We start from the raw sequence: 24909 nt of genomic DNA, 5'->3' as shown, positions 1-24909 counted from the left end.
CTATGGTGCTCGTAAACAAGATGGCGGCGGCGGACCCCTCCGGCCAGTTGCTATGGAGACGCCAAACAAGATGGCGGGTCCTCCCCTGGTTCTTCCTCAGAGTGGATTCCTCTCCACTTCTGAGCGCCCCCCGTCCCCTCATTCCGCCTCAGTGGCTTCGTGCTCCTACCTTGTCCCACATCTCTGAGCTGGCACTACCTTCCTCTCCTGGCCGAGGGTCTTCTGGCACAGTCTCTCCTGCGGTTTGGGTTTAGACCCTCGGCACCTCAGCTCCCACCTCATACCTGGCTTCCATCCACACCCCGAGGGCCCCGCTGTCCTCCTGCTCCTGAGCCATGCTGGTGTCCATGCCAGCGCAGCAGGCAGGGGGCTGTGAAACAAAATAAGTGGTGCATTTCCAGTATCTCCTGTAGATAATGAGCTATGGTGAAAGCTGAGGTTCTCCCTATCTTTAACTTCTTTTTTTAAAAGATACATATTTCCTGTTTGATGTAAGCGCATCTGGTTTCTCCAGCTCCCTTCTTTCATTATGCTTTGCCGGTTAATCTTCACTGTGGCTCTACACGTTATCTAAACCAGTATCTTTTCCTGTAAAAGTTTCTTTGTGAACAAAACGCACCATTTTTGACTTTGACGTTTATTATAAACAGTCTGTAATACATCATAAAATCAATCCGTCTAAAATGAGTGGTACAGTGGGCTTTCCAACAGCTCGCTCCCTTTTTGCGGTCTCGCAGGAATTCAGAGACCCTGAAGCTTGCTGAAAATACCAAGCAAAAACGGTATTTAGATGGGGTTTTTTTTAAAGATACTTCACAATACTATTCTATTTCTTGATTTATGATCAGACAAGGTAACTTTGCCCTTTCCCCGCTGGGTTATACCCTCGTTATTTCAAACAGGGACATTTTCATCACAGCTGTAAGGCCTTCAATATTTTTTAATACTTTTTGGTGTCGCAGCTGGCCTTTTTTCCAGTTATTGGAAGACCGCAGTTGGAAAGAGTAAGTACAGATTCAAAATACAGGAAATCAAAGGATGAAAGTGGTTTCTGAGCTTAACGATCACAAAATTAATTGTTCTTAAGTGTAATTAACCTATGTAACAAGCATCATCTCCAGAAATGAATCTGTTTCCCAACTGTGTGTCAATTATTGAAAATCATATAGTACAGTCTGTCTTTCCTTTTACTTTTGTATCATGCTTCTTGTCCTTGTTATTTGACTAATTTCTGAATTTATTATTTTAGTTCTAGGCATTTGGGTTTCTTACGCTGCCTAAGTATGAGGCGTAAGTTAATGTTAACTGCTGTGACATTGACATTCACTCTGTTGATATAATCGACTTTCTGTGTTCCTCCTGAGAACCAGAAAATCAGCAAGTAGGAAGATGCTTCCTTTTAAATGAGAAACTGAATATATTTACCTGTCTTCAACTGTCTTGTTGGAGGGGTAGAATACCTTGAATGAAAATCCACTTCTTGGAAATGAACCCTGTAAAGAAAAATGTATATAGCTCACTGTGTAAGTCAAATATTGTACAAACTGTAAGAGACACCCGTGAATGTGACTGCACCCCCTTCTGATTTTGTTAAAGCATAAGAACACCTTACGGGATTTATGCAAAGGCAGTCGGTGTTGGTGATGGTGAATGGGTCGTATTTATCAGCAACGACGAGCACATCTGGCAGGGGATATACCCTCAGGGCATAGTCATAGGCCCAGTACACAGGGCTGACGTACAGCGGAAGTGGCGTCAGATGCCCTTGGGATAATATAGTCTTTACAAACTGCAAGATAAACACAAATAGTCAGTTTGAACCATTTTTGACAGGTCAAACTCATTCCTGCAGATGCTAAAGCCATTAATAAAGAAGCTTTGAACCTGGAAATGTTGTTTTGTGTATCTCGCTCCCCCTGATTATTAACCATTTCTAGAGAAAAGCAGCAACTCCCCTAAAACAGTCAGCTGCTGTTTAGTTTGTTGCATTGTGGGTTTTTTTAAATACGCAAAGTCCTTTCTAAAGCATATCAGCTAATATTTGAGGATGTCAAAGCTATTTCGTTGACCATTCTCCAACAGAGAGAATCTGCTTACCTGTTCCTCCAACCCAGGAAGTGCCAACACTGCCATAACTTTCCTTTTGTGTTTTTTTTTTTTCCTCCTGGCTTTCCTTGTGGTACCAGTTAACCACAAGACCCACGCTTAAACACAGTCTTTTCCCTGAACTGAGGAAATAATTCGATTCCCAAATTATTTTGATTCCTTTGGCTGTTCTGGGAATTTCCCTGCTCCAGACACAAGTTGCCCCCTGAAATTCCCTTTTTCACCTGGCAGATTCCAGCCAGGATATTTCAGTTCCTGAAACTCTCTCCTCAAGCCCCTTGAAAGCTTTTATTAGCATTTATCAATCACGTAGCTGCCACTAGGCTCCATTTTCCCCACAGGGACAAAATCATTACAGTGTCTTGGTGGAAGGGTCTGCTGTTGGAAGAAAATAATATACCAAGCATCGGCCCAGTTATTCCACTAATACTGTACAAAGCTAAAAGTCACTATTCATTCAATCTCATGTTAGTAACAAAATTTCCCTCTCTCGTTTATCTTTTTACACTGATGGCTGAACTAAAAAACTAATGACAGGCAGAAAAGGCAGAGAAAAATCGAAGTACGAAAAAGCAACCCAATACTCTTATCTGCAGGAAGTGTTGCAATACATAATTCTACGTTTTCTTCATGATTCCTTCCTTTCCAGGCATCAGAAAATCCTGCAGGAGTACAGGAAAGCGATGGTTTGCGGTGTACACATACACGCGTGCAAATGTGCACACCAAAAACAAGGTGCATCAGTGCCGGCAGTGGGTTCCCTGTGTTCACAAAGAAACCGAGCACTGTCATGACCAAGTGAAAGAAGATTCTAAGTCAATCGAACAAACCAACCCCCCACAAAATAAATAGAAATAGACTCCATCCATCACTGCCCTGAGCCAGTGCTGCCTGGATCGTTCTCATTCAATTCTATCAGTAAGTCCCATCAACTCCTGCTGCGCATTCATTAACTGGAATCGTAACTCAGTGCTGTGGCGATGTATCAGAAACAGGATTAAGGCTTCAACCGAGAAGGCAGAAAACGCAGATGACCTTTTGGAAAAGCGACATGCTGCTTTATTGCAAATGTCACAGTTAATTGATCAAATCTTAAAAAAAAAAAAAAAAAGGTAATTTGTATTAAACTTTGCCTTTAGGAATCAATGTTTCTTGGTACGACACCCACCGCTGGTGCACGTACACCAAGGGTCAGCTGCTACCGAGTTCTGCATTCAGGGGCACCTGCAGTGGGACAATGAGAATGACTCAATGCCGTCAATCACTATCATGGTTTCCGTTATTTTACTGTCAAAATGGAAATTAAAGTTAGTAATACTAAATGTACAGATCCTTCCTACAATCCCTCTTGGTTACTCTTGCAACGTGTCGTGAGAATGCAGATCAGATCGCCTTAAACACAGACCTGCCGATAAAAAAGAAATCGAGGAGAGCTCAGCAAGACGTGCTGACCTCAACTCACTCACATGGTTGGGAATGTCCATGTTGCTGCTCGGGAAGCGGACACAGTTTCTGCACATTTTGTTTACCAAATCTTCACGAAAGATAATTATTTCTTGGGTGCAATATTGAACCCTAAATGGAAAACATTAATGAAATGAAATCAATTGAGATAAAACTAAAAAATAGGGAGAAAAACCATATTTGAATTAAAACAATACTTTCCCATTTTCCCTTCATTCCCTCCAGATTCAGAAAAAAAATGATGCTTTCGAGCAGGATTTTTATACTCGCTATCAAACTTTTAGCACTACTTTCTTTCATCACTAATTTGTTCATGTCTTAATGTATTTAAAACTAGTTACAATTAATGTGATTAATTCAAAAAATTACGACTAATTTTTCCAAAATTTCCGAAATTTTTGAAAATTAGATCTGCACATAAATTAGTCATTCAGTAAAAAACCCCATGAAAAATAGCTATAAATTACACAGTTACCTGCAAGGATTTGTGGTGAAAACGGAAAATGGTACCAGCTGTCTGAATTCCTCAGTAATATTTTCAGCCAGAGGAGGTCTAAAATAAATAGCAACAGATGTATCAACAAAGACTTCTTTAACTATTTAACTCTACATTCCAAAATTTGAAAAAGGCAGCAAACTGACCTTGGTAAAATAGAACCAGGACCAGGGTCTTCAGGGCCAGGGACAAACACAAATCGGCTACTGTAAAAAGTTCAACGTATCACTTTTATACAAAATGATCCTAGAAGCATCTGAACATTGGTTATATACTGCCCTTACTCCACAGATGCACAGAAAAAACCTATTCTGGGGTGGAGATGACAGCTCTTCCTGGCCTTATGGACCACAGAAGTCACAGCTAAGGCACAAGATATGCATCCACTGCTCACCTAAGCGGAAGAAACCTGAAGAACTGTTCACCGTAACAGGGGGACAGACCAGGTGTGTAGCCTGGCTCGGAACATGGTGGTAATCATAGAATCATGGAATGGTTTGGGTGGAGAGGGACCTTTAAAGGCCATCTAGTCCAACACCCTGCCATGAGCAGGGACATCTTCCACTAGATCAGGTTGCTCAAAGCCCCGTCCAGCCTGACCTGGAATGTTTCCAGGGATGGGGCGTCTCCCACCTCTCTGGGCAACCTGGGCCAGTGTCTCACCACCCTCGGCATAAAACATTCTTCCTTAAATCTAGTATAAATCTTCCCTCTTTTAGTTTAAAGTCATTATCCCTTGTCCTATCGCAACAGGCCCTGCTGAAGTCTGCCCACATCTTTCCTGCAGCCCCTTTAGGTACTGGAAGGGGCTATAAGGTTTCCCCAGGGTAATGGGCTCCAGGATCTCACACAGGGACCCCAGCTAACCCAGCAGCAGCACACCAGAACCCCACCATGACACAGCAGGGAGGACCATCCCAGGAGATAACGCTTACAGCTCACACCAACCTCAAGAACCACAGGCTGTGGCAGTTCCTGCCTTTGGGGCCCATCCTAGGAACTAGCTTTACTTTGTGGCTACTGCTACAAATTCAAAGATCAGAAGCCAGAAAGAATAAGCTTGTCTGTCTCCCTGTTTTATTTTCTGTTGTATATTCCAATCTCTGTAGAAGGGATTTAGTTCTCCAGTCCTGGAATGGGGCTCCCACAGAACACGGACACAAGGGATAAATAAAATATTCCTTTGTGGGATTGCATTGCTTTGGTCAGTTCTCAAACTAACAGCTGTGGAGAACTGGGTATGCAAGAATGGAAAAGACAGAAATGAGCTGCCTCCATGTAGGCAGCAGTCAGTGTTTCAGAGGACATTTTCTGGGGCCTGTAGGTGCTCGTAGAGCACCAAGGCTTCAACATCAGTTTATAAAGCAGCACTGCTCGGGCAGAACCATGCTGATTTCAAGGGAATTGCAGAGAAAAAAAGGGCTCACCAAAACAGCACTTGTGGGGAAAATCATGGGCCATGTTTAGTCCATGTGGACGATGTTCCAGGGTGAGGCAGTTTCACCTCCGCTCACTCAACAGCACCTTCCACGACCAAGCTATTTTAGATAAACTCAAAACCTTACACCACTCCCAAAACAAAACTTCCAGGCCTGTTACAAGACCAACTTGCTATCTGGTCATAGCTGGCGCACAATAACAAGAAAACAGTTTCTTAAAGCAATTAAAGCAAAGGTTTCACAAAATAAACAGATTTCCATTTTCATAGCACTTAGCTGTGTACCTTTTATGAATGCTGGGATATTCACATATAATATCTGCAAGAGCCTTCAAAGAACCTAGAGTAAGGAAAAAAAAATCTATGATACAACACCTGGTTAGACTAAATAAACACTCATTATATGAATCACCACTATACTTCAGTACATTAAAAAATGTGTCACTTACTTACTTAGAAAATAAGGGGTTTTTTTCTGCTCTCTTAATTTGTTTTGTCATCATTAATTTAATTTTTAATTTATTGTACATGTCTGACTGTATACAAAGACTTCCCCACCTTTCAGTGACTGAATTTGATTTTTTCCATATGGTGCAGATGAAAAATTTCCACAAAAGAAAAAGCAGGTTGGAGGTGCTGGGGAATAACCTGGGAAAACAGAGTGTCTGTGAGTATAAGATCCATTCACTTCAGCATCTGTCAGCCTTCAGCCTCCAGCCCATCCTATCAGAGGCAGAAACTGAAACAGCACTTCAAGCTCTGCTGCTGTTAATACACCTGAACTATTTTCTTGATACAGGCTTTTGTTAGTTTAAAAAGAACAATGGCAGTGTACAAATGTCACTTCAAGGGAGCCCTCTGTTATTTAGAGGCCCAGTTCCAACAACAGTGTTTGTGTGCATCCAACAAACTACTGGCCCAGTCATATAATTACGCAAAGTACAATTATAATAAATAATATAATTTAAAAACGCACTCTTCTTAAAGAGAAAAATAGCGAGTAGGTAGCAATAGATTACTATTAACCTTCATGCATCATTCCAATTCAAGGGCTCCACCAACATTTAATTCACTCTTTGGCATTATAAAGCAACAATAACTGGAACTGCCTGAGCATTTTAAGAATCTGATGAATTCTTATAATATCTATCACTAATCACCCAGAAACACATGCTTTATAGCAAAGAGTGAAAAAAGAAACATGATTCCCCTCCCTAAAAGAAAAATACGAACATCTACTCAGGCATTCATCTCACGTTCCAGGTTACTCTCCATTTCCTAACATGCGGCACCAGACTTGGATTTACTTCACTATTTTTCAATCCAGTTGGTAAATGGGACAGAATTGTTTATACCAGAGAAATGGCTCATCTGTGTTTTTTCCTTGCTGTTCCACTCAGCTATTATTTTTAGTCTATAATTATGAAGCTTATTACTTGCCTATTAATAAAAAAGTCTCAAAATAGTAAACGCAATGTATACATCTTTGCCAGCTGACTTCAGTACATTAACCTCACTGACCAAAGTCCCTTTATTCCTTCAGCACGCGCAGTCTTAGGTTACGTTCAGTTCGCTTCAAGGATCTTGCCAACTTTGATCAAGATAGCAAACTGGTTTTGTAACTTCTGGATGAGTGTGGTAATTTGTGCCCAATTTTCTTTAGGTGAGTAGCAGTTTCCCACCCTTAATTTTATGTTGCTTATTTTTAAAGCAGCCACCCTCTCACACTTCCATTCTACCTAAGACAGATGGGACAAGCTGTTCCAAAGCTGCTCTGGAATACAAAGAAGCAATTCACAGATCTCGCAGATGCTTGCTATCCAAATGTTGTCAACATTACTAATGTAATGATGAGTGGAAGAAACAGATCATATTTTAAAAGCAACTGGTATTTTTTCATGGGTAAAAGCAGAAAGCATTCGAGGGACTGCTGACCTCCGACGAAGTAAGAAGTTTTCTTTAAAGTAAGCCTAGGAAGAACTTTCACGAGCAAGGGAAACATTCTTGTCACAGCACATGAAATGGCTACTGTCCAAAACAATATTAGTACTAAGTGATTTATGAAATGGAAGTATCAGCTTGCAAACACATAATACAATTCAATTTTTAAAACTGTTAGAGAAAGATCCAAAAGAAACGCAATAGCAACCATGAAATGCAAATAGCTGCCACTAAAATTAGAGGGAGACTTTGCTAGCTTTGGGCTTGGGTTCAGTGTGATCATACCAAAAAAATGCAACAGTTGTGTTTATTCTAGCTTTCTCAAAATGGAAGTTCACCAAAAAATCACAATGCAGCAATAACAGGACTCTTGAAAATCGTTGCCTGACTTTCTCAATTAAAAGTATATATTTAAAAAAAAGGCACACAAACCACTATTTCACAAAAGAGCACACTTAGCTCACAGTCTGACAATAAAGTTGGCCCAACACTTGGCAGATCAGTTGGACGCCGTCTAGCTTCCCCTGCCTGGACAGGGATGCTCACATGAGCGACCACACAGTGAGGAGCTCACAAAACTAAACCAGCATAAAACTAATTCCCCAACAAAGGCAATTAGTTTTCTGCTGGGGTATTACCTGAATGAGCTCACCATGGGGTCAGACTTCCCAGCCCACGCCGAGGAGGGGACACGGCAGGGGACCAAGGACTAGTTAGCCATCAGACCACCTTGCTGCACTTGTCAGCGCTGCTAAGGACGAAGGAAAATGGTAAAAATTCTCTAAAACAAGGCTCAGAGTCAAAGCACCTCTCACCTACCCGAAAACATTGTGTGAAGCTTTTCCAGTACTTCTGCTTGGTCCAGCCATACATCAGAAAGAAACACAAACATAGCATCTTCATTTTCATCCTCCAGCTGCTTTAGTTTTGCAGAAGCCTTTACTGAAGCTGAAGAGGGCCCTCCAAAGAAGTTTATGTTCCCATAGAAGGCTCTACATCATTAAAATATTCAAGTTAGTTCTGTTTTCTTCCCAAATCGTTAGTAGTTTTGATTATGACTCAATTAAACCATTTTAATTATTATGATGGGTAGCTCAGATGGTATCAATAATAATCTAGTACTTCATGGAGAAACCATAGAAGAGAAATGGCAGTCACCTGGATATAAAGCAGGCGTGCTGCCCTGCCATAATTTAACAGGTCATTTCAGGGTAATATTTATCCTCACTTCTCTCCCCCACCCATTCCTTGAGCAACAAGAAATTTCTTATTCCCATGTAATAGTTATCTAGTCTTGCAATAAAGAAGGGCTTAGATCACAATTGTTACTAATATGCAGAACCCAACAGCCTTTGGAAGGGAATTTTTGCTAACTCTACAGGCTTTAGTAGACTTAGCAAGTCGCAGAATTGCTTCCTTAAAATTGTATTTATTTTGAAGCATTTGGGGAGGGGGAAGAATAGCACACTTTAATGTCACAGAAATTATAAAATAATAATGCTCTTACTTAGAAACCCATAACAAAATATGGAGTGAGGCTGCCGAAAGTCAGTTTTATACCTAGTAGTAGCAGAAGGCTCAGTAGGCGGAAATCCAAAAGCGTTCACATGAAAAACTTCATCTTCATACCAACCTAAGAGATTTTTGAACAACAAAATAACCTTTAGTTTTTCTAACAACATCATGTCCTAGACATTAGTCAGAGAGCTGGCAGCTGTGCTGCATAGCTAGTCCCAGCCTCCATCAATCCCTCTCTTGTGATAGTACCAGTCCCTGTGCTGTTTAGCGGTGAACCAGACCAGGCAACTATCTGGCTGAGAAACAGGCTGAGCAAGAAACCAACTACTTTTTTACCCCAGACACTTCTTGGAATGGGTTTTGCTGTACAGCCACGTAAACAACCTTCTCAACCCAACCGAGTAAGAATGTCGGGGAACAGGAATCACTTTTGCTGGCCCTGCCCCAGAAGGGTCTCCATCAAACCGCACCTTTTCTCGAGAACTGTCCCACCTGTTAGAGGAACAGAAGTAACAGGGTGATACTTGTCCCCACTATCATTCTCGCTCTTGACTGCTATTTAGTTTATTTTACAAATTTTAAACATGAAATGCATTATTAGAAAATAGACTGGTATCATGTATATTGCACAGAGTAATACCCTACAAACAGAAATGTCTATCATTTTGCTAAAACACTTCCAAGGCTTCAAAACTGTAAGTGCTTCCATCATCTTGATGAGAAGGTTCACCAAAGCCTCTGAAGGACCAAAGCTTTGCCAATAGAAAGAAGCATTTTCAGATTTTTAGATCATACCGTTTCACTATTCTAGTCCGTCTTCCTAATCTAGTCATATCTCCTCCAAGCACGTTGGAGCCAGGCTAACTAAGGCCAATCCTCAAAGCTGCTACAGATGCTCATACACCGACATGGCTGAAAACCACGAATTTCACAGAGCTCTGTTCTCTGCCTCCAGAGCCCACAGGGTGACAGGAAAGGCTTATGGCCAAAAATCTCAGTCACAGACTCAGCTTATGGTCAAGCCTCCTCACCATGAGACTTGTCTGTTCAGCTGCATCTGGCAGACAGCCGTTAACAGAACAACTTATTACAAGCTAAGAAAAACAGTCTGCTTTACCTTCTGCCAAAACAAAGGATGATTCAGTGTATAAACCACTGTGGAACTGGTGCAAAAAGGTTAAGAAATATATTTTTCTTAGATCAGGACTCTTAAACTAGTTCTTTAAGCCAAAGTTCGCTTTCCAGCTGGTGTAATCCATTTGGACACTATTGAAAGTTCATAGGCTGCCTTAAGAGCCCGTCAATCACGCGGAAGGCTCATAAACAGCCTGCAAACAGGAACGCGCTCTGCTTCCACTAGGAGGAATGCTAACCTTGTCCTAACAGCCTCTGAGAAAGGGCGCTGAGCTGCAGCAGCCAGGGAATTTAAAAAGAAGGAAAAAGACAGAGCTGCAGTTCTCAACAGGTAATTTTTAATGGTCAGCGTTGATTTATTGTTCAGTTGAAAATTCTCCAGGTCTACAGGAAATTTCTTCAACTCTTACATCACAGAAAAAGGATATGGCTTTACTAAGGTCTAGCTGGACAACACCTGTAGGGTCTTCTAGGAAAAATTTCCCCTAAAAAACAGGATTAGTATATAATATTTTATATATATATAATATATATACACCAATATACCCAAAATATACCCAAACACGTAAATGTTTCAATCGGATGAGTCTATCAGTCAGCATTCAGAAATAATTTATCAGTTTTTAATATTGTAAGCTTAGAATACGCTGGCAGAACTGAAAACAATGTAGTTTACAGTAAGTGTATCTTAGCACCCTCCCTCTGAGCAGCTGCAGTTTGGATTGCGGGCACATCCCTCCCCTACCATCCCAGTCCAATGCAATGGCAAGTCCAAACACAGTCATCGGAAGCCCCAGCATTTCAAGAAGAGGCATGTCTAGAAAACGTAACTGGTTCTGGTTGCTGACATAAAGCATTACAAAATTCTGTAGTGAGAAGAGAAAGACATTTTCCCTCACACAGTAGCATCGACTGCTTGTGAAAAAGTCTCTTTTTAGGGAGTGGAACTTGCACCACCAATATTGATGGGAGTTCTGCCACTAACTTAGAGGATGGGATAAAGTGATGAAACATTTAAGCGTTCCCATTTTCTAATATATTGTAACGCTGAATGAATGGTGACCTAGATATTCCACAATAAAAAGCAACCTACCTCCTTGAGCTGAGTTATCATCCCAAGCACAATCACTTCTCCCACTTTAGTTGTATTTCCCAATAGAGTTTCTATTGTTTTAAGCTGGAACCAAAGACAAAGAATCAAATAAGAATTAAATAAAACTCTCCACATATCTATTCTTAAGCATGCAAGACAAAGCACCACACAGCACATGTTTTTACATAAATACACAAATGGGCTATGAGAGAATACAGGCTCATTACAAATATCAGGAACACATTTCTGAATGTCAAATGTAGCACAGTTTAGGGAAAGATTTCCAATAATGGCTGCTAGTGTAAAGAACTGCTTAGTGAGTAAATATTTATTGTGATTATTTTGCTTACAACCGGATTAAAACTGAAAAGAACAAGTTGCCATTTCTGCTCTTGCCTGAGAATGTCAATTGTAGTATCTGGATCCTCAGCAGGACCCAATCTGAACCACAGAGCCAGCCTGCACCCCTACAGTAACACTAATTGCTGTTATCGAGGAACCTTAGATGGATGACAGAGAACACTCCAGAGTGATGCAGGTGACATCGCATAGCACACTGTTGGCAGTGTCTGGACAAACTTATTTTGGTCGGTCAAGCTGCAGTTAGGAGAGACAATCCTCCTCCAACGCCAGCACAAGCAATGCATTTGCTACAGCTGACAGGGAGGACAGGAAGCAGTCAGGGAAGAAAGATGCCGATACAGCCTGGATGGAGGCGCAGACTCAACTCAGCTAAGCTCACCTGCGTTTTTCTATATGATGCACGCTCAAAACAAGGAAAAACAGGGAAGCTGAGCAAAGCAAAAGCTGTTCTTTGGTGCCCAGTGATACACACACATGTTCATCTTTTTAAAAAAATACGTAATAACTATGTAAGTTAGGGAGAGCATTTAATATGAGAAAGCTGAGATGGGAACAGAATAGGCTAAAGTTATGACTTTATTCAATTTTAGGTTTGTGAATTTAGTGCTCATGAAAGAAAGAAGCAGGGAAAATATCCCCAAGCAGAGGGAAGCAAAGTGTAGTAAGCTGAACAGCTAATGCCCTTCCACCTCAGGAAGCCACGTTCTCTTGCGCTTCATAGTTGCTTTTGAGTGGCTTGGTCATCATGCTGATCTGAGCCAAATAACTGTGTGTTTGATACACAGGTTAAAAAACCTCATTTCCATTGAGTACCCATGTGGGATGTAAAACTAAGATATCACTGGACAACTATTACAGCTTTAAAGTGTAACACAAGCACAGTTCCCTTCGCAACAAAAAAATAAATTATTTTTTTTACCTGGAATTTGCTCCCGCTGTCATCAGGATGAGCAACAACTGGTGAAGGAGAAAACAACTCATGTCTGTGAGTCCTCTGCAGAAGCCAAAATTGAAGTAATCCAGTTTAAAAACAAATGAGGACTGTCAAAAAGCCAGTTCATTACAACCTTTATACAAAATACTTCTTAAAGTTTATCCAGCAACGTTTAATTTGTTCAGCGTAATCCATTCTTTTGAAATGAATTTGTTTCTAAGAAACGGACAATCTATAGAAATAGATGATCTGTAATACTGGGCAGTAAATCTTAGCCCAAAAACTAAGAGCAAATCTGTAATGCCTTTTAAAAGAAGTTATTTTTGACTACCTGGAAGGAAGCAGTGAGAGAGCAAGGGAAGGTAAACTGTATTAAATGCTAAATATGTGGAAAAGAGCAGGTTTCTCTTCAGGGCAGGGCCTATTGAAAGTAAACACTTTTTTTTTTTTTTTTTTAATAACAGGAGGAAGCCACAGATCAACTGCAAAGAGCATGAAGAAAACACATTGTAGAATTTTTCACTTCTTTCACTATTTTTCATGCAGTTTGAAAGCTTCCCCTTGGAACAAACACACTGCTACCAGCCCACATAACACATACAGTAATTCCTATCAGCAGCCCTCACCCATATAGTGCCCCAACCTGCACTTTTCTGGGCGTGGGAAAGGAGTCATACACCAACCAAACACAAACCCTGTACAACAGAGGGTCTATGGGAAGCCCTCAGGCAGAGAGGTGCAATAGCACAATGGAGTCTAGGATGAGGAGGCTTCAGGATGTACCCTACGGACACCCCTGCTGCTGTTTTGTGCGTGTGCATGCCAATTCCAGCAGATTTCACTAATCCTGATCGCTTCTTCAGCTAATGCTTAACTGGTTTTCCAGGGCAGAGGTTCCCAAATTGCAGTATGCATTCTCCTAGTGGCAGCAAATCCCTGGTAGACGGATAGTCATTGCTGCTTCAGGATATCCAAACCTGTGCGTGCAACCACCACGGAGTCCGGAGGACAAGCAGCTCAGGCAGGCAGTGGGGCGCTTCCCAGCTCGCTGTTGGCTTGTGTCCAGGCAGCTGGACACGAGGGGCTGAGGCCAAGCACTGGGTCCTGCACTTGGGTGACAACAAGCCCATGCAGCGCTAGAGGCTTGGGGAAGAGTGGCTGGAGAGCTGCCCAGAAGAAAAGAACCTGGGAGTGTTGAGCTGAATATGAGCCAGCAGTGTGCACAGGTGGCCAAGGAGGACAACAGCATCCTTGCCTGCATCAGCAATAGCGTGGCCAGCAGGACTAGGGAAGTGATTGTCCCCCTGTGCTTGGCACTGGTGAGGCCCCACCTCGAGCGCTGTGTCCAGTTTTGGGCCCTTCACTACAGGAAAGACATTGAGGTGCTGGAGTGTGTCCAGAGAAGGGCAACAGAGCTGGTGAGGGGTCTGGAGCACAAGTCTTGTGAGGAGCGGCTGAGGGAGCTGGGGGTGTTCAGCCTGGAGAAAAGGAGGCTGAGGGGAGACCTTCTCGCTCTCTACAACTCCCTGAAAGGAGGAGGTAGCCAGGGGGGGTCAGTCTCTTCTCCCAAGGAACAGGCGACAGGACAAGAGGAAGAAGCCTGAAGTTGTGTCAGGGGAGGTTTAGGATGGATATTAGGAAAAATTTCTCCACAGAAAGGGTTATCAAACAATGGAACGGGCTGCTCAGGGAAGCGGTGGAGTCACCATCCCTGGAGGTATTTAAAAGCCAGGCAGACATGGTGCTGACGGACATGGGTCAGTGGTGGTTTTGGCAGTGTTAGGTTGATGGTTGGACTCGATGCTCTTAAAGGTCCCTCCCAACCTAGACTATTCTACGATTCTATGATTCTTTCTGGCTGCGTGCACAGCCTGGTCCAGAGTCATGACCTCCAGCTGCTGTCAGCACCTGCAGCTACTGTCACGGTGGTGCAGAGCAAGTCACGTCAGCAGATCCTGTTCTGAAGTTGCTCCCAATACAAGATGCCTGTGCTGCCACCAAGAGATGACAAGGGGTGGCTGGCTCTCACCGGGCATTTTGTAAACTGGAAAAGGAATGAGTGAACTAAACCAGGAGAGAATTTCAATGCTTCAAGGACGGCCTGAATGAGAGCATCCTGGGGCTTAGGGTTTGCATTATCTCAACAAGCACTACCTACAATGACATGTTAATCAAACCTAGCACAGAGCCAGACCACAGGAGGGAAAAGAGCTAGACACATGTAAAAATACATAATCCCCTCTTACGACATAATGCTAAAACGCAGAAACACATGAATCCATCATGCTGTATGGTGACAGTTGAGAAGACTGCTAAACCTCAGTATAGATCCTGTCCTTATTCATCTTTATTTAAACTGTGCCTCACAAAAGCACCTCAACACAAAACACTGTTGTATATGTAAGAATATAAAACCCAGCACTTTGTTTGTGTATTTTGTTAAACAAAGCAAAACTCTTTTCTGACCTGTTGTAAGATGGAGTAGCGTTCACGGAACAGCTCCGCTTTATCTCTGGCAGTTCCAAATAAATTCGGTACAGGAAAGTTGGTCATTGACAGACTGCAAGAAGTTTAACACAATCAAGATTAAAACACGTACATTCCACACTCAAAAATGACTTATTGATCTAAAAGTTGCAGAAGGCTGCAAAAACTTTAACACTACTCCAAAATTTATTTACTCATTGAGGAAGATTTCTGCTAGAGATCCTGTGTTTCTGCATTTTGAAGGTTACATTCATTTAATTTCCCTCTAACTCACAGGCCTTGAGATTTATCTTTTAACCTGAGTGGGATTCTGCAGAACTCAATTTTTTAAAAAGCAGTTATGTCTTTTACATGGCCATGAACAAGAGTATTTTCTTCCTCTTGGTTAGCAGATTGTCTTCAATGAGTTCTCTGCTTCCAATAGCCCGGAAAGCTAGAAAGTGGCACTGGAAAAAAACTCCTACTGCAAACACACAGATTGCTTTTGCTGGACCGGCAGAATCATGGACCAACGCTAGAAAATGAATTGCACATCACATGAAGGTTGCTGCAAGCCCTCGCAATGAACACCACTATCCATTCCTCAGCTAACACCGCTTCAAGCTTTTTAAAAGCTCATCTTCTTTTTGACTCAGCAGTCTGGCTGCTTGCTGTTAAAGGTAAATTCTTTAGCTAGCAAAACATTTACAACCAATTCCTACAATTACTATGTCCTTTCTCCAACCTCCTAATTTTTTTTAGGCTTTGTAGCTCTCCTTAGAAATCCTACAGGGCTTCAGGGAGTTGCAAGCTACAGTCTAAGAAACAAATACATGCAACAGACAGACCAAATTTATTAAAAAAAAATATTAAACAGCCAAATGTGAAAAAAACCACCAAACCAACAAACTACATTTAGTGATGTATGCCCTTAGCCTTACTGTCTCTTCTATTCATTAGATGGCATAAATATGGTTGGAAATTTTACTATCTGATAAACACCAAAGTTTCAGAGCCAGTAACATCATTGGCAGCACAGAATCCACTGTCACAGGAGATACGGGTCCCCACTTTAGCTTCATTTTACTGGACCAGGAAGAAGCCAATGGCCCATGTATTTATGAGCCAGCATTTATCATAGAGTCTGACTGGCTCTTTAGAGACTACGAAACAAAATTGTCTCACTTTCTCACTCAAGCTTGAAATGAGCAGACTCAAGAGGGAAAGATTAGAAAACAGAATTTTAACTATATAGAAATAGAGGATTTTTTTCTTAAAACAAGAAGTGTTTGAAACTTAAAATATGAAAGACTTACGGTAGAAACTTCTTTCTTTCTGAATTATAAATATAACGTGGAATATCGAAGGCTCCAATAATGTTGAAAACATTTTCTCTGAAATAAGAATACAACATTATCTGAAGAGGATGAAACAAACAGTAACAAAACATGTTGAGTAAAATTATATTCATTTTGTTCACTCTTATCCTGCATTATCAGTATTTCTCCCACATCACTTTACCTATTGGATACTACTGCACCTTCTAATTCAAAAAAAGGAAACTCTTCAGAAGTTAATTTAGAAATGAGAGAGGGATACATCTCATCTCCTTCCTTTGCCATCCTCTGCTACCTTTTTTGACAACAGAACTTGGCATGGTTAACGTGAATAGGTTTAAACAATGGGCATGCACAACTCTTCAGACTATTAATCAAGTTGATACATCCTATTATATTTACTGGTTCAGCTCTCTGATGTCTCACATTTCCCTCTTGCTGTAAATGGATCGAATTTATCAGAGTAGATAAAATTATCCCATGAACCTTCACTAACACTTACAAGCACAGGACAACCATCATTGCCTTATCAGACACTGACGTCTTAGGCTTCAGAGTGCATTCCTTACAGAACTTTGCCTTCACGCTCTCTGTGACACAATGCAAGAGAGTTGTACAGGCTGGCCCTGGAATCTGCAGAGCTTTCTCCCTTCAGAGAATCTGTGCATACAGATTTCTCTTCACTTCTGGAGTGAAAAACACATGAAGTATATAAAGCAAGACAAAGAAAAGTCAGATTCAAACCATCTGCATCATAAAGGTTCCAGTGACAAGGAGAAAAGTAAAAAGTAAATTTGCTTTATATTGAGAAACTGTGGGATCACAGTATCTAACTGATATGCTCAGCAAAGCATTTATTTTCATGCTTTGCATTACGATGTCAATACACAACGTAAAGACTAAAGGAAACACATTCATCACAATCACAAACAAACTTCTCAGAAAGTCAAGTAATTGCTCTCCGCTTTGTTATCAGAGAGTGAAAAATCAATCACAGTTTTCGAAAAATAGCCCTGCTATACAAAAAAGCAGAAACAAGCACTGCGAAGAAAAACTTTTTCAAGAAATGAACAGAAATAACAAGTTCTCTCTGCCTTGTAACTACTGGTTTATTTTATTGGTTAATATTCAACCTGTATCACATGTAACACACAACCATAGCATTTTAATTCCAGAATGTCAGCATTATATTTAGAATCCCCTGGAGGCCTACCCATGAGAACAAATTTTCTAAGAAGGAACATTACTAACCTTCAAAGACAGTACCAGGAAGACAAAAGCACAACGCAATTACTGCATGTGTAGCACTGCAGAAAATGCCTGACATTTATTTCCCAAGAAGAAATAAGGGAACGCATACCAACTCCCAAAAACCTCAAATAAAAAAAATGTCACCGTACATAGTTTCATCTGATGCCTCGCTACACTCTTGAACGGCTGTTTCCACTGTGGATTGTTCAACCATATTAGATGACACTGAAAAGAAAATTTCGAAGGATTAAAACTGCAGCCTATGGAAAGTACTAAGTAAGAAAGTAGGTCTCAAATACTTTACAAAAAATGGTTCAGTCTTCTCAGAGGAATATATTATACAAATAAGCATATTTTCAGTAAGCTAATGACACATGCTGTTTTCTCTTTACAAATGGATCACTTAATATTCTTACCAGAAGGATACATCTCTAACGAAAAAATAACCCACACACTGTGCCCACCATTAATTCACTAAACATGGAGAACAAGACAATTATAGTTTATGCAAAGCTGCCAAATATACTACGAATGTGTTAGATCTGAGCTTTCACATTCTGGAAGTTAATTTTGTTCCAGAACATTATCACACAGATTGCTGTCATAAATAAGTATTCAAACAGTTTAACACAGTTTTAGAGATAGGCACATTGTTGTCTTCATGGATTTAAGCTGATAATTGAAATGAAAAAATATTTCTAAACACTAATGTTTTGCTGAATTTGAAGGGATGACCAATCAATGCAGATTCACAAAAGCATTTGGTCCGCATTGCCAAACTCCTGGAACAGAAGAAGTTGGGCTCCTGAAACAGAAATCAGTACATGGAAAGCTGCCCTTGAGCTCCCTGTTCGGGTCATGGGACTTAAAATCACAATTCCTGTAAGACAGTGATGAATAGCAGAGCAAAAGGGGCACTAAGGGAGCTAGCAGGAATCACAGCAGAGACCAGTGTGTCTGAATTGCATCTCTACCCCAACCTCAAACAACCCAGGGATGTTAACTGGACAATACGGGAATTCGTAGCACAAAATTCTGCCCTGGACAAAGCCCAGTGTTGCCGAGTACACTGACTGCACATACATTGGTCCTAGCATGTCTTGCACGGACTCAAATTTGTTCAAAAATGTGTATGCATTAATTTGTACCAGTAGGCTTTATGCTAGATCCGGACTGGTCCTTCAAACTGCTTTTACTCCCTGTTTGATCAGCTATGACCTGTTAGGCCATGACTAGGGTAAGAATATAAAACCATAACTTCTGTAGTCTGTGCTCTAGTAAAACTACAACGCAAGCATGTGCCCACTCTTGATTTAATTCAGTTTAAATAGGATAGGCCGGGAAGGTTTCCTGAACTCATCCAAGGCCTAATATTTATTTTAGATCACATTTATATGGATTTGAATCTCCTCAGCCAAAAACTGGAATTGAGCCCAAGTTTCCTAGTTCTCATGAGCTCTGATAATTAAACACACATATATGTCAGGCATCAGTGCCACCTCAGTCACATTCTTTAACTAAAGGTGTCACAACTCCTATGTTTTGTGCTGTCAAGCCACTACCCCATGCCTTTCATGGCACTTAGGAGCAGGCACACTGGATCAGTGTACCTCAGGACATAGTGTCCCAATGAAGCAGGAGGTAGTCCCCAGACAAAATGCTCCTGCCAAGATGATGGGAGTTTCAGGCATGCTCAGAACCAAAAGTCACAAGAACTTTACCATCAAAAGCTCAGTTCTTTGAGTGTCTCATATTTTCATGGGATTTTCCAGGAGTTTTCTGGATTGCACTTCTGGACTTCATAATTTATGGAATTTGATGTACTTTCACAGGCCAAGCAGATACAGCTTCTCCAGCGCTACAGTGCTCCCAGCTCTTATCAGCACCTTCTGCCCATTGTTACTATCACGAGATCAGGTTGGCATAACAGAACATCAGCATCTGCCTTGCTGCTTCAGAGAGCATCCAGGTGATGGTTAAACTCCATCCACAGCTCGTTTAAGTCAATATGCTGGACCATTACACTGGTACACTTGCATCTCCCACCCCGCTTGGATGCGAGGGCAGTGATCTCTGAGGGCAACTGCTCCCTTCCTGTGGTCACAGCTGGGCTCCTATGATTATAGCCCTCAACAACCCTAACACTTTGCTGGACCTGGACTAACGAATAACAAGTGAATTCATTTCTCATTATTTCTTTGGTTTATTTTAATATTTAAAATGATAGTTTCAGATGCAAAGATGTCCATACAAACTCAGCCAGGTGCTTTTGGCAACTGACGTTGAAAAATTTCACTACTCTTGGAAAAGTCAGGAGGTACCAGGCTGCCAACTTTTTAAATGGCAAAATTTTGCTGACTTTATAAACTTCAGTATTTAGCAAAACAAAATGTCAACAAATACATTTATCTTGATTAGCCCGCTAGACTAGAATGACACCTTAGTGCATATGCTGACACTAACTCTGTCTTTGTCTAAATAACATTATAAGCGCAAGATAAACATAGCAAGCTTAAGAAAAATAAATTGTTTACTTACAAGGCTGCTTTTCAACGGCATCAATGACATTTTCAATTACATTGTCAAGTTCTACTTCATTGATGGACTGAAGAGTTTCAGTAAGATACTTTAGAGCATCCCTAATTCCAATGAAGAAAGTCAGCTCAAAAAGCAATTAATATTCAATACAGTTTATATTAAGTATGCACATAATCACTAAATGGCTTATGATTAAAAAAGTAAAAGTAATTAGTACTGCATAATACTGCACTAATTTAAGTCAAAGAAAAAAAAAAACATCAGGACTGAAAACACTGAGGATAAGAAGGACATACAGAGAACATCATCTTCATACAGCCATAGAAAGACTCATGTCAGAAGGGACCTCTGAGGTCTCCCGGTCCACTTTTCTGCTCTAACAGGCCAGTCATGTTGCTCACAGCGCTGTTCAGTCAAATTCTGAGAATCTCCAAGGATGGAGATCTCACAACCTCTGTCGGCCCTGTCCTGATGTTTAAGTACTCTCCCTGTGAAAAACTTTTCATACAATTATGGAAAAGTCCACATTAGAGGGGACCTCTGGAGACCATCTGGTCCAACCGTCTACTCCCTAAAGCAGGGTACCTCTGTCTTCTCTATAACCATCTTTTATGAAGGCTGGGATTAGATCCTCCTGAGCGTTCCCTTCCTGAGGCTGAATAAACCCAAAACCTTCGTATTTTTTCCACGTCAAGTTCTCCAACGCTCTAACCATCTTGGTGGCCCTCTGCTAGACCCTCTCCATTTCTTTAATGTCTCTCTTGAACTGAGGGGACTAGAACTAGACAAGTGGGATTTCTTCTGTTGCAGTACATTCGTGCTGCCTCTCACCTCTCTCTCTGCACTGGCTCCTTCTAGCTAAGTCCCCGTTTGGATCATCTTCACCCTCTTTTCCACAGACTGAGCAAACCCAGCTCTCCCTGCTTCCCTTACACTCCATAAGCTCCAGCCCATGACCAACTTAACAGCCCCCTGCAGGAACAGCTCCAGTTATCAGTGTCTCTGAGATTGGAATTATTTTCATTCCAAATAACATAGAATTAGACATGCACTTCTCCCCTCACCCTTAGACTACAGTCTTGCAGTTAAAGATAGCAATTTCCTTATTAATGTCATCTGTCGGCAAATCAAAACTGGCATTGTGGTTAACAGCCTGGCCTTCAAAACATCTCAGTCCATTTAACTATGGGAGTCAGGAGCTCTGAACTTGGCCTCCACGCTAATAAAACTGCCAGGACATTGACCAAAGTAATCACATCCCATCCACGCCAGAAACAAAATGGAACTAATATTAACACACAATCTTGAAAGGGAAAATATGAGCACCAGAGCCCCAGGCACTCGTATAAATCATGACACCTTCCACTGCAAGCAGAAATCACTTTTTCTTGACCTTGCAATCTATAACTACTACACGTTATTATTCACCTTTGGAAAGACCATTTCTTCCTCTAGGAAGAGATGCTGAAGGCAGAACTGTCAAGCACAACTCGGGAATGAGATCACGGAGTTGTCAGGGTCACCAGCAGACACAAAAAAAACAAGAAACCACCCCACACCACCATCGGGAGGACACCAAGGGGAGACGCAGGGCAGCCTTTGCTGCCACCCAAACCCAGGGCGGGCGCGGCAGCGGGCCGGGTCGTGGGTGGAGGCGGATGGCAAAGGCCCAGAGCTGCAGGAGAGGGCTTCGGAGGAGGGCAGTGGGTGAGGAAGAGGCGGGAAAGGCGTTACCACATCCCCGAGGAGGCGATGCGGGGGGTGTCCCTGACGGAGTCCCACAAGGCGAGACCCGAGAGCAGGAGCTGGGATTGAGGGAAGGATGAGAAGCGCCCCGCCCCCCCGGCGCAGCGGGTACCGAACCGGGTACCGGATCGGGTAGCTCGTCCCGGCGGCCTGATCCGCCGCTCGCCCCCGCCCCGGAGCTACTCACGCCCGCAGCAGGAGCCCGCGCAGCCGGAACGCGGAGCCCAGGCGGCGCCGCAGCCGCTCCGGCTCCATGGCGGGAGTTTGGCGCCAAACGCCGCCGCGCCGCCCCCGATGGTCCGGGCCTGGCCCTGCCCCGGGGCGGGCAGAGGCTGCGGGACGGCCCCGCCGGGCTCCGCCTGCGGAGTGGGGAACCGTGGCGATGAGGGAGCCCCACTCGGGAGGGCGCCCCCGGGAGGCAGGGGGATCTGGCGGTGTCGGTGCCTCCCGTTTTCCGACGTGCTGGAGGAAGGGATGGCAGCCGCAACACAGAGTCGTGGGATGGTTTGGGCTGGAAGGGACCTTAACGACCATTCAGTTCCACGCCCCCTGCCCTGGGCAGGGACACCTCCCACTAGACCAGGTCACTCAAAGCCCCGTCCAACCTGGCCTTGAACACCTCCAGGGATGGGGCAGCCACAGCTGGATCCCTTCCAGCTGGTTCCATCTTGGCCAACAAGTACACGACGGTCTCCATGGCTGTTTTTACACATAACCAGCGAACCACTGTTGTACGCAATTTTTCCTTTGGCCCTGAGTAGCTGAAGTCTGTTGCAACATACAGAGTCCCAGTGTACAGCATGATAAATAAATACCCTGCGCCTCATACTGCTCCAGTCTTGTGGGGCAGCTGCCTTCTCTTCAGGTGTAAAGTGATGGATATTTCATGCAAACGCTGAACCCTGTCACTCAAGTACAGCTTTACTCCACAGAAGGCTCACAAAGCAACTCTGAAAGAAAGTTCCTTGATCAAAAGACTTGCAGGGATATAGAGACAGATAAAAAATGTCAGCCTATTTTCTATATTCCATTCTCAACTGCGTAATTTATAATCACTCCTCCTCATCTGGGAGCAGGCTCATGGGTGAAGCTGCATCTACTCTCTTCTTTACACGAAAAGCTACCATCTGACAGGTCTCAGCTATTTTGGCAGGAAATGTGATCCATTTTTCATGTCAGGCAAGCAGCTAGGTGCAAATTATGAACCCAATCCTTACATAAGTTCTTCTATTTGCTAAGATTACCACTTATTCTCCTTTAAAGAAAATCTGATTTTGATGTTCAGCTTATGTCTCACCTGAAAAAGGAAGGTACACCTGGAAAACGAATGTAGCCCTCACCTAAAAAGAAACTAATTTTCTTTTAAGATATGACCAAACTGGGAGTATAAAACACATCCCAGTAGCATCCTGCTGTATTTGGGGTTCTGTTAGGTTGCCCGGAGCCTCCCACCAGAGATATAAAAGTATTCCAGCATGAGCTGTAGACTTCTGTTTTACTGAGCCATCTGTCTGGAGCTCTGGAAGCCATGCCCAGCTCTTCATCTCTGCTGCCCGCCATGGCTTTGCTGGACACCACAGCGCTGCAGTCTCCACATGTGTGGCTTGAGAGAGGGAGCCAGCTGAGAGACAGCCGAATGGCTCGTGATCAGACAGCACATCTACCTCACGCCAAAGGGGAATCGATGGAATTGTTTTGTTACACCAAACACGACCAATATCTCATTGTCATGTCTGTCACAGCTCCACTGGCAAAACCACGAGCTGCTGACACTGCACTGTTCCTAAACTTCTTTCTGAGACATCACATTGTAGCTCTACCTGACCTATAGATCTATAGATAGTTTGCCTGTTACCCACTTTTTTCTTAACTCTTACAAGTGCTTATTCCTGCGTTTTAACCATCATCCCAATGCATCACCGTTACAGTTCTTCATTTTAATATTAGCAGTTATCGACAGGAATAGTTAACATCCTCCCTCCTAGATCCAACAGAGGAAGCGCATGTCTCACTTTCACAAGAGAATCTTTACAATTACTTTTTGGTGTCCTTTTACAAGATGCTGAAGTGCTTGTTTCTCAAAAGCTCTATTCTACTACTCTTTTGGAAGAGCTGTACCTGTTTTATTTTGAATTCCACTCATACCGGCTGGATCCAGAGTTCAGCTGGAACTCACCGTTATTGATCTAACAGTATGAGAGCTGGAAGGGCAGCATAAGAGGCTACTGCTTTTCCCAGCCTGCTGTTTAAGGGCAGGACAGCATATAGGAAAGACTATATAGTGGTGGGGATAATAGGGATAATATTATTCTCAAATGAGAAGTGTGTAGTTTAGGATATGATGGGGGATGACCCACTGAAATCCCAACATCAGCTTTATTCTGTTAGTTACCCCTAGCTCAGCACTGTCCCCAACACACAGGTCCTGTGCAGCACCTCTGGTGATCTCCTCACATACTCCACCATACCACAGCATGTAGCTTCTTGCTTCATCTGCTTCTAGGCTGCAGGTTAGAGGACAACGTTCACTGGATGTTCCTCTCTGCGGTCAACAGTTTGAACTCCTATACAATTGTGTAGGAGCGTGTCCAGAGAAGGGCAACGGAGCTGGTGAGGGGTCTGGAGCACAAGTCTTGTGAGGAGCGGCTGAGGGAGCTGGGGGTGTTCAGCCTGGAGAAGAGGAGGCTGAGGGGAGACCTTCTTGCTCTCTACAACTCCCTGAAAGGAGGAGGTAGCCAGGGGGGGTCGGTCTCTTCTCCCAAGGAACAGGCAACAGGACAAGAGGAAGAAGCCTGAAGTTGTGTCAGGGGAGGTTTAGATTGGATATTAGGAAAAATTTCTCCACAGAAAGGGTTATCGAGCATTGGAAGAGGCTGCTCAGGGAAGCGGTGGAGTCACCATCCCTGGAGGTATTTAAAAGCTGGGCAGACGTGGTGCTGAGGGACATGGGGTAGTGGTGGGTTTGGCAGTGTTGGGTTGATGGTTGGACTCGATGCTCTTAAAGGTCCCTTCCAACCCAGACGAGTCTATGATTGTTTTAATTAATATCAGCTAGTATTTCATAGCTGCTATTACTGGCAGGAG

The 24909-nt window shown here is 42.7% G+C and overlaps 1 protein-coding gene across 5 annotated transcripts; it reads right to left on the bottom strand.

Annotated features, from left to right (window-relative positions):
* Positions 1–598: 598 nt before the first annotated feature.
* Positions 599–22376, bottom strand: POLE2 (DNA polymerase epsilon 2, accessory subunit). 5 transcript variants are annotated; one of them, XM_074583593.1, is made up of 20 exons: positions 22013–22107; positions 21508–21555; positions 20080–20180; positions 17691–17766; positions 16270–16347; positions 14954–15047; positions 12473–12547; positions 11191–11274; positions 10526–10582; positions 10081–10129; positions 9006–9078; positions 8265–8437; positions 6063–6152; positions 5790–5844; positions 4213–4272; positions 4046–4123; positions 3573–3681; positions 1613–1789; positions 1426–1493; positions 599–760 (listed from the first exon to the last, which is right to left on the bottom strand). In XM_074583593.1, the coding sequence occupies exons 4-20, from the start codon at positions 17753–17755 to the stop codon at positions 742–744; spliced, it is 1404 nt and encodes a 467-aa protein (XP_074439694.1). In that variant the 5' UTR covers positions 17756–17766; positions 20080–20180; positions 21508–21555; positions 22013–22107; the 3' UTR covers positions 599–741. The 5 variants fall into 5 exon arrangements, with proteins under 5 accessions (XP_074439694.1, XP_074439692.1, XP_074439696.1 ...); XM_074583591.1 differs by lacking the exon at positions 21508–21555 and having other exon boundaries at positions 22013–22376; XM_074583595.1 differs by lacking the exon at positions 21508–21555 and having other exon boundaries at positions 20080–20167; positions 22013–22106.
* Positions 22377–24909: the final 2533 nt, after the last annotated feature.

This window comes from Larus michahellis, chromosome 4, assembly GCF_964199755.1.
Source record: "Larus michahellis chromosome 4, bLarMic1.1, whole genome shotgun sequence".
Lineage (NCBI taxonomy): Eukaryota > Metazoa > Chordata > Aves > Charadriiformes > Laridae > Larus > Larus michahellis.
The sequence above is the reverse complement of the archived record's forward strand: the minus strand, read 5'-3'. Positions and strand labels throughout refer to the sequence as shown.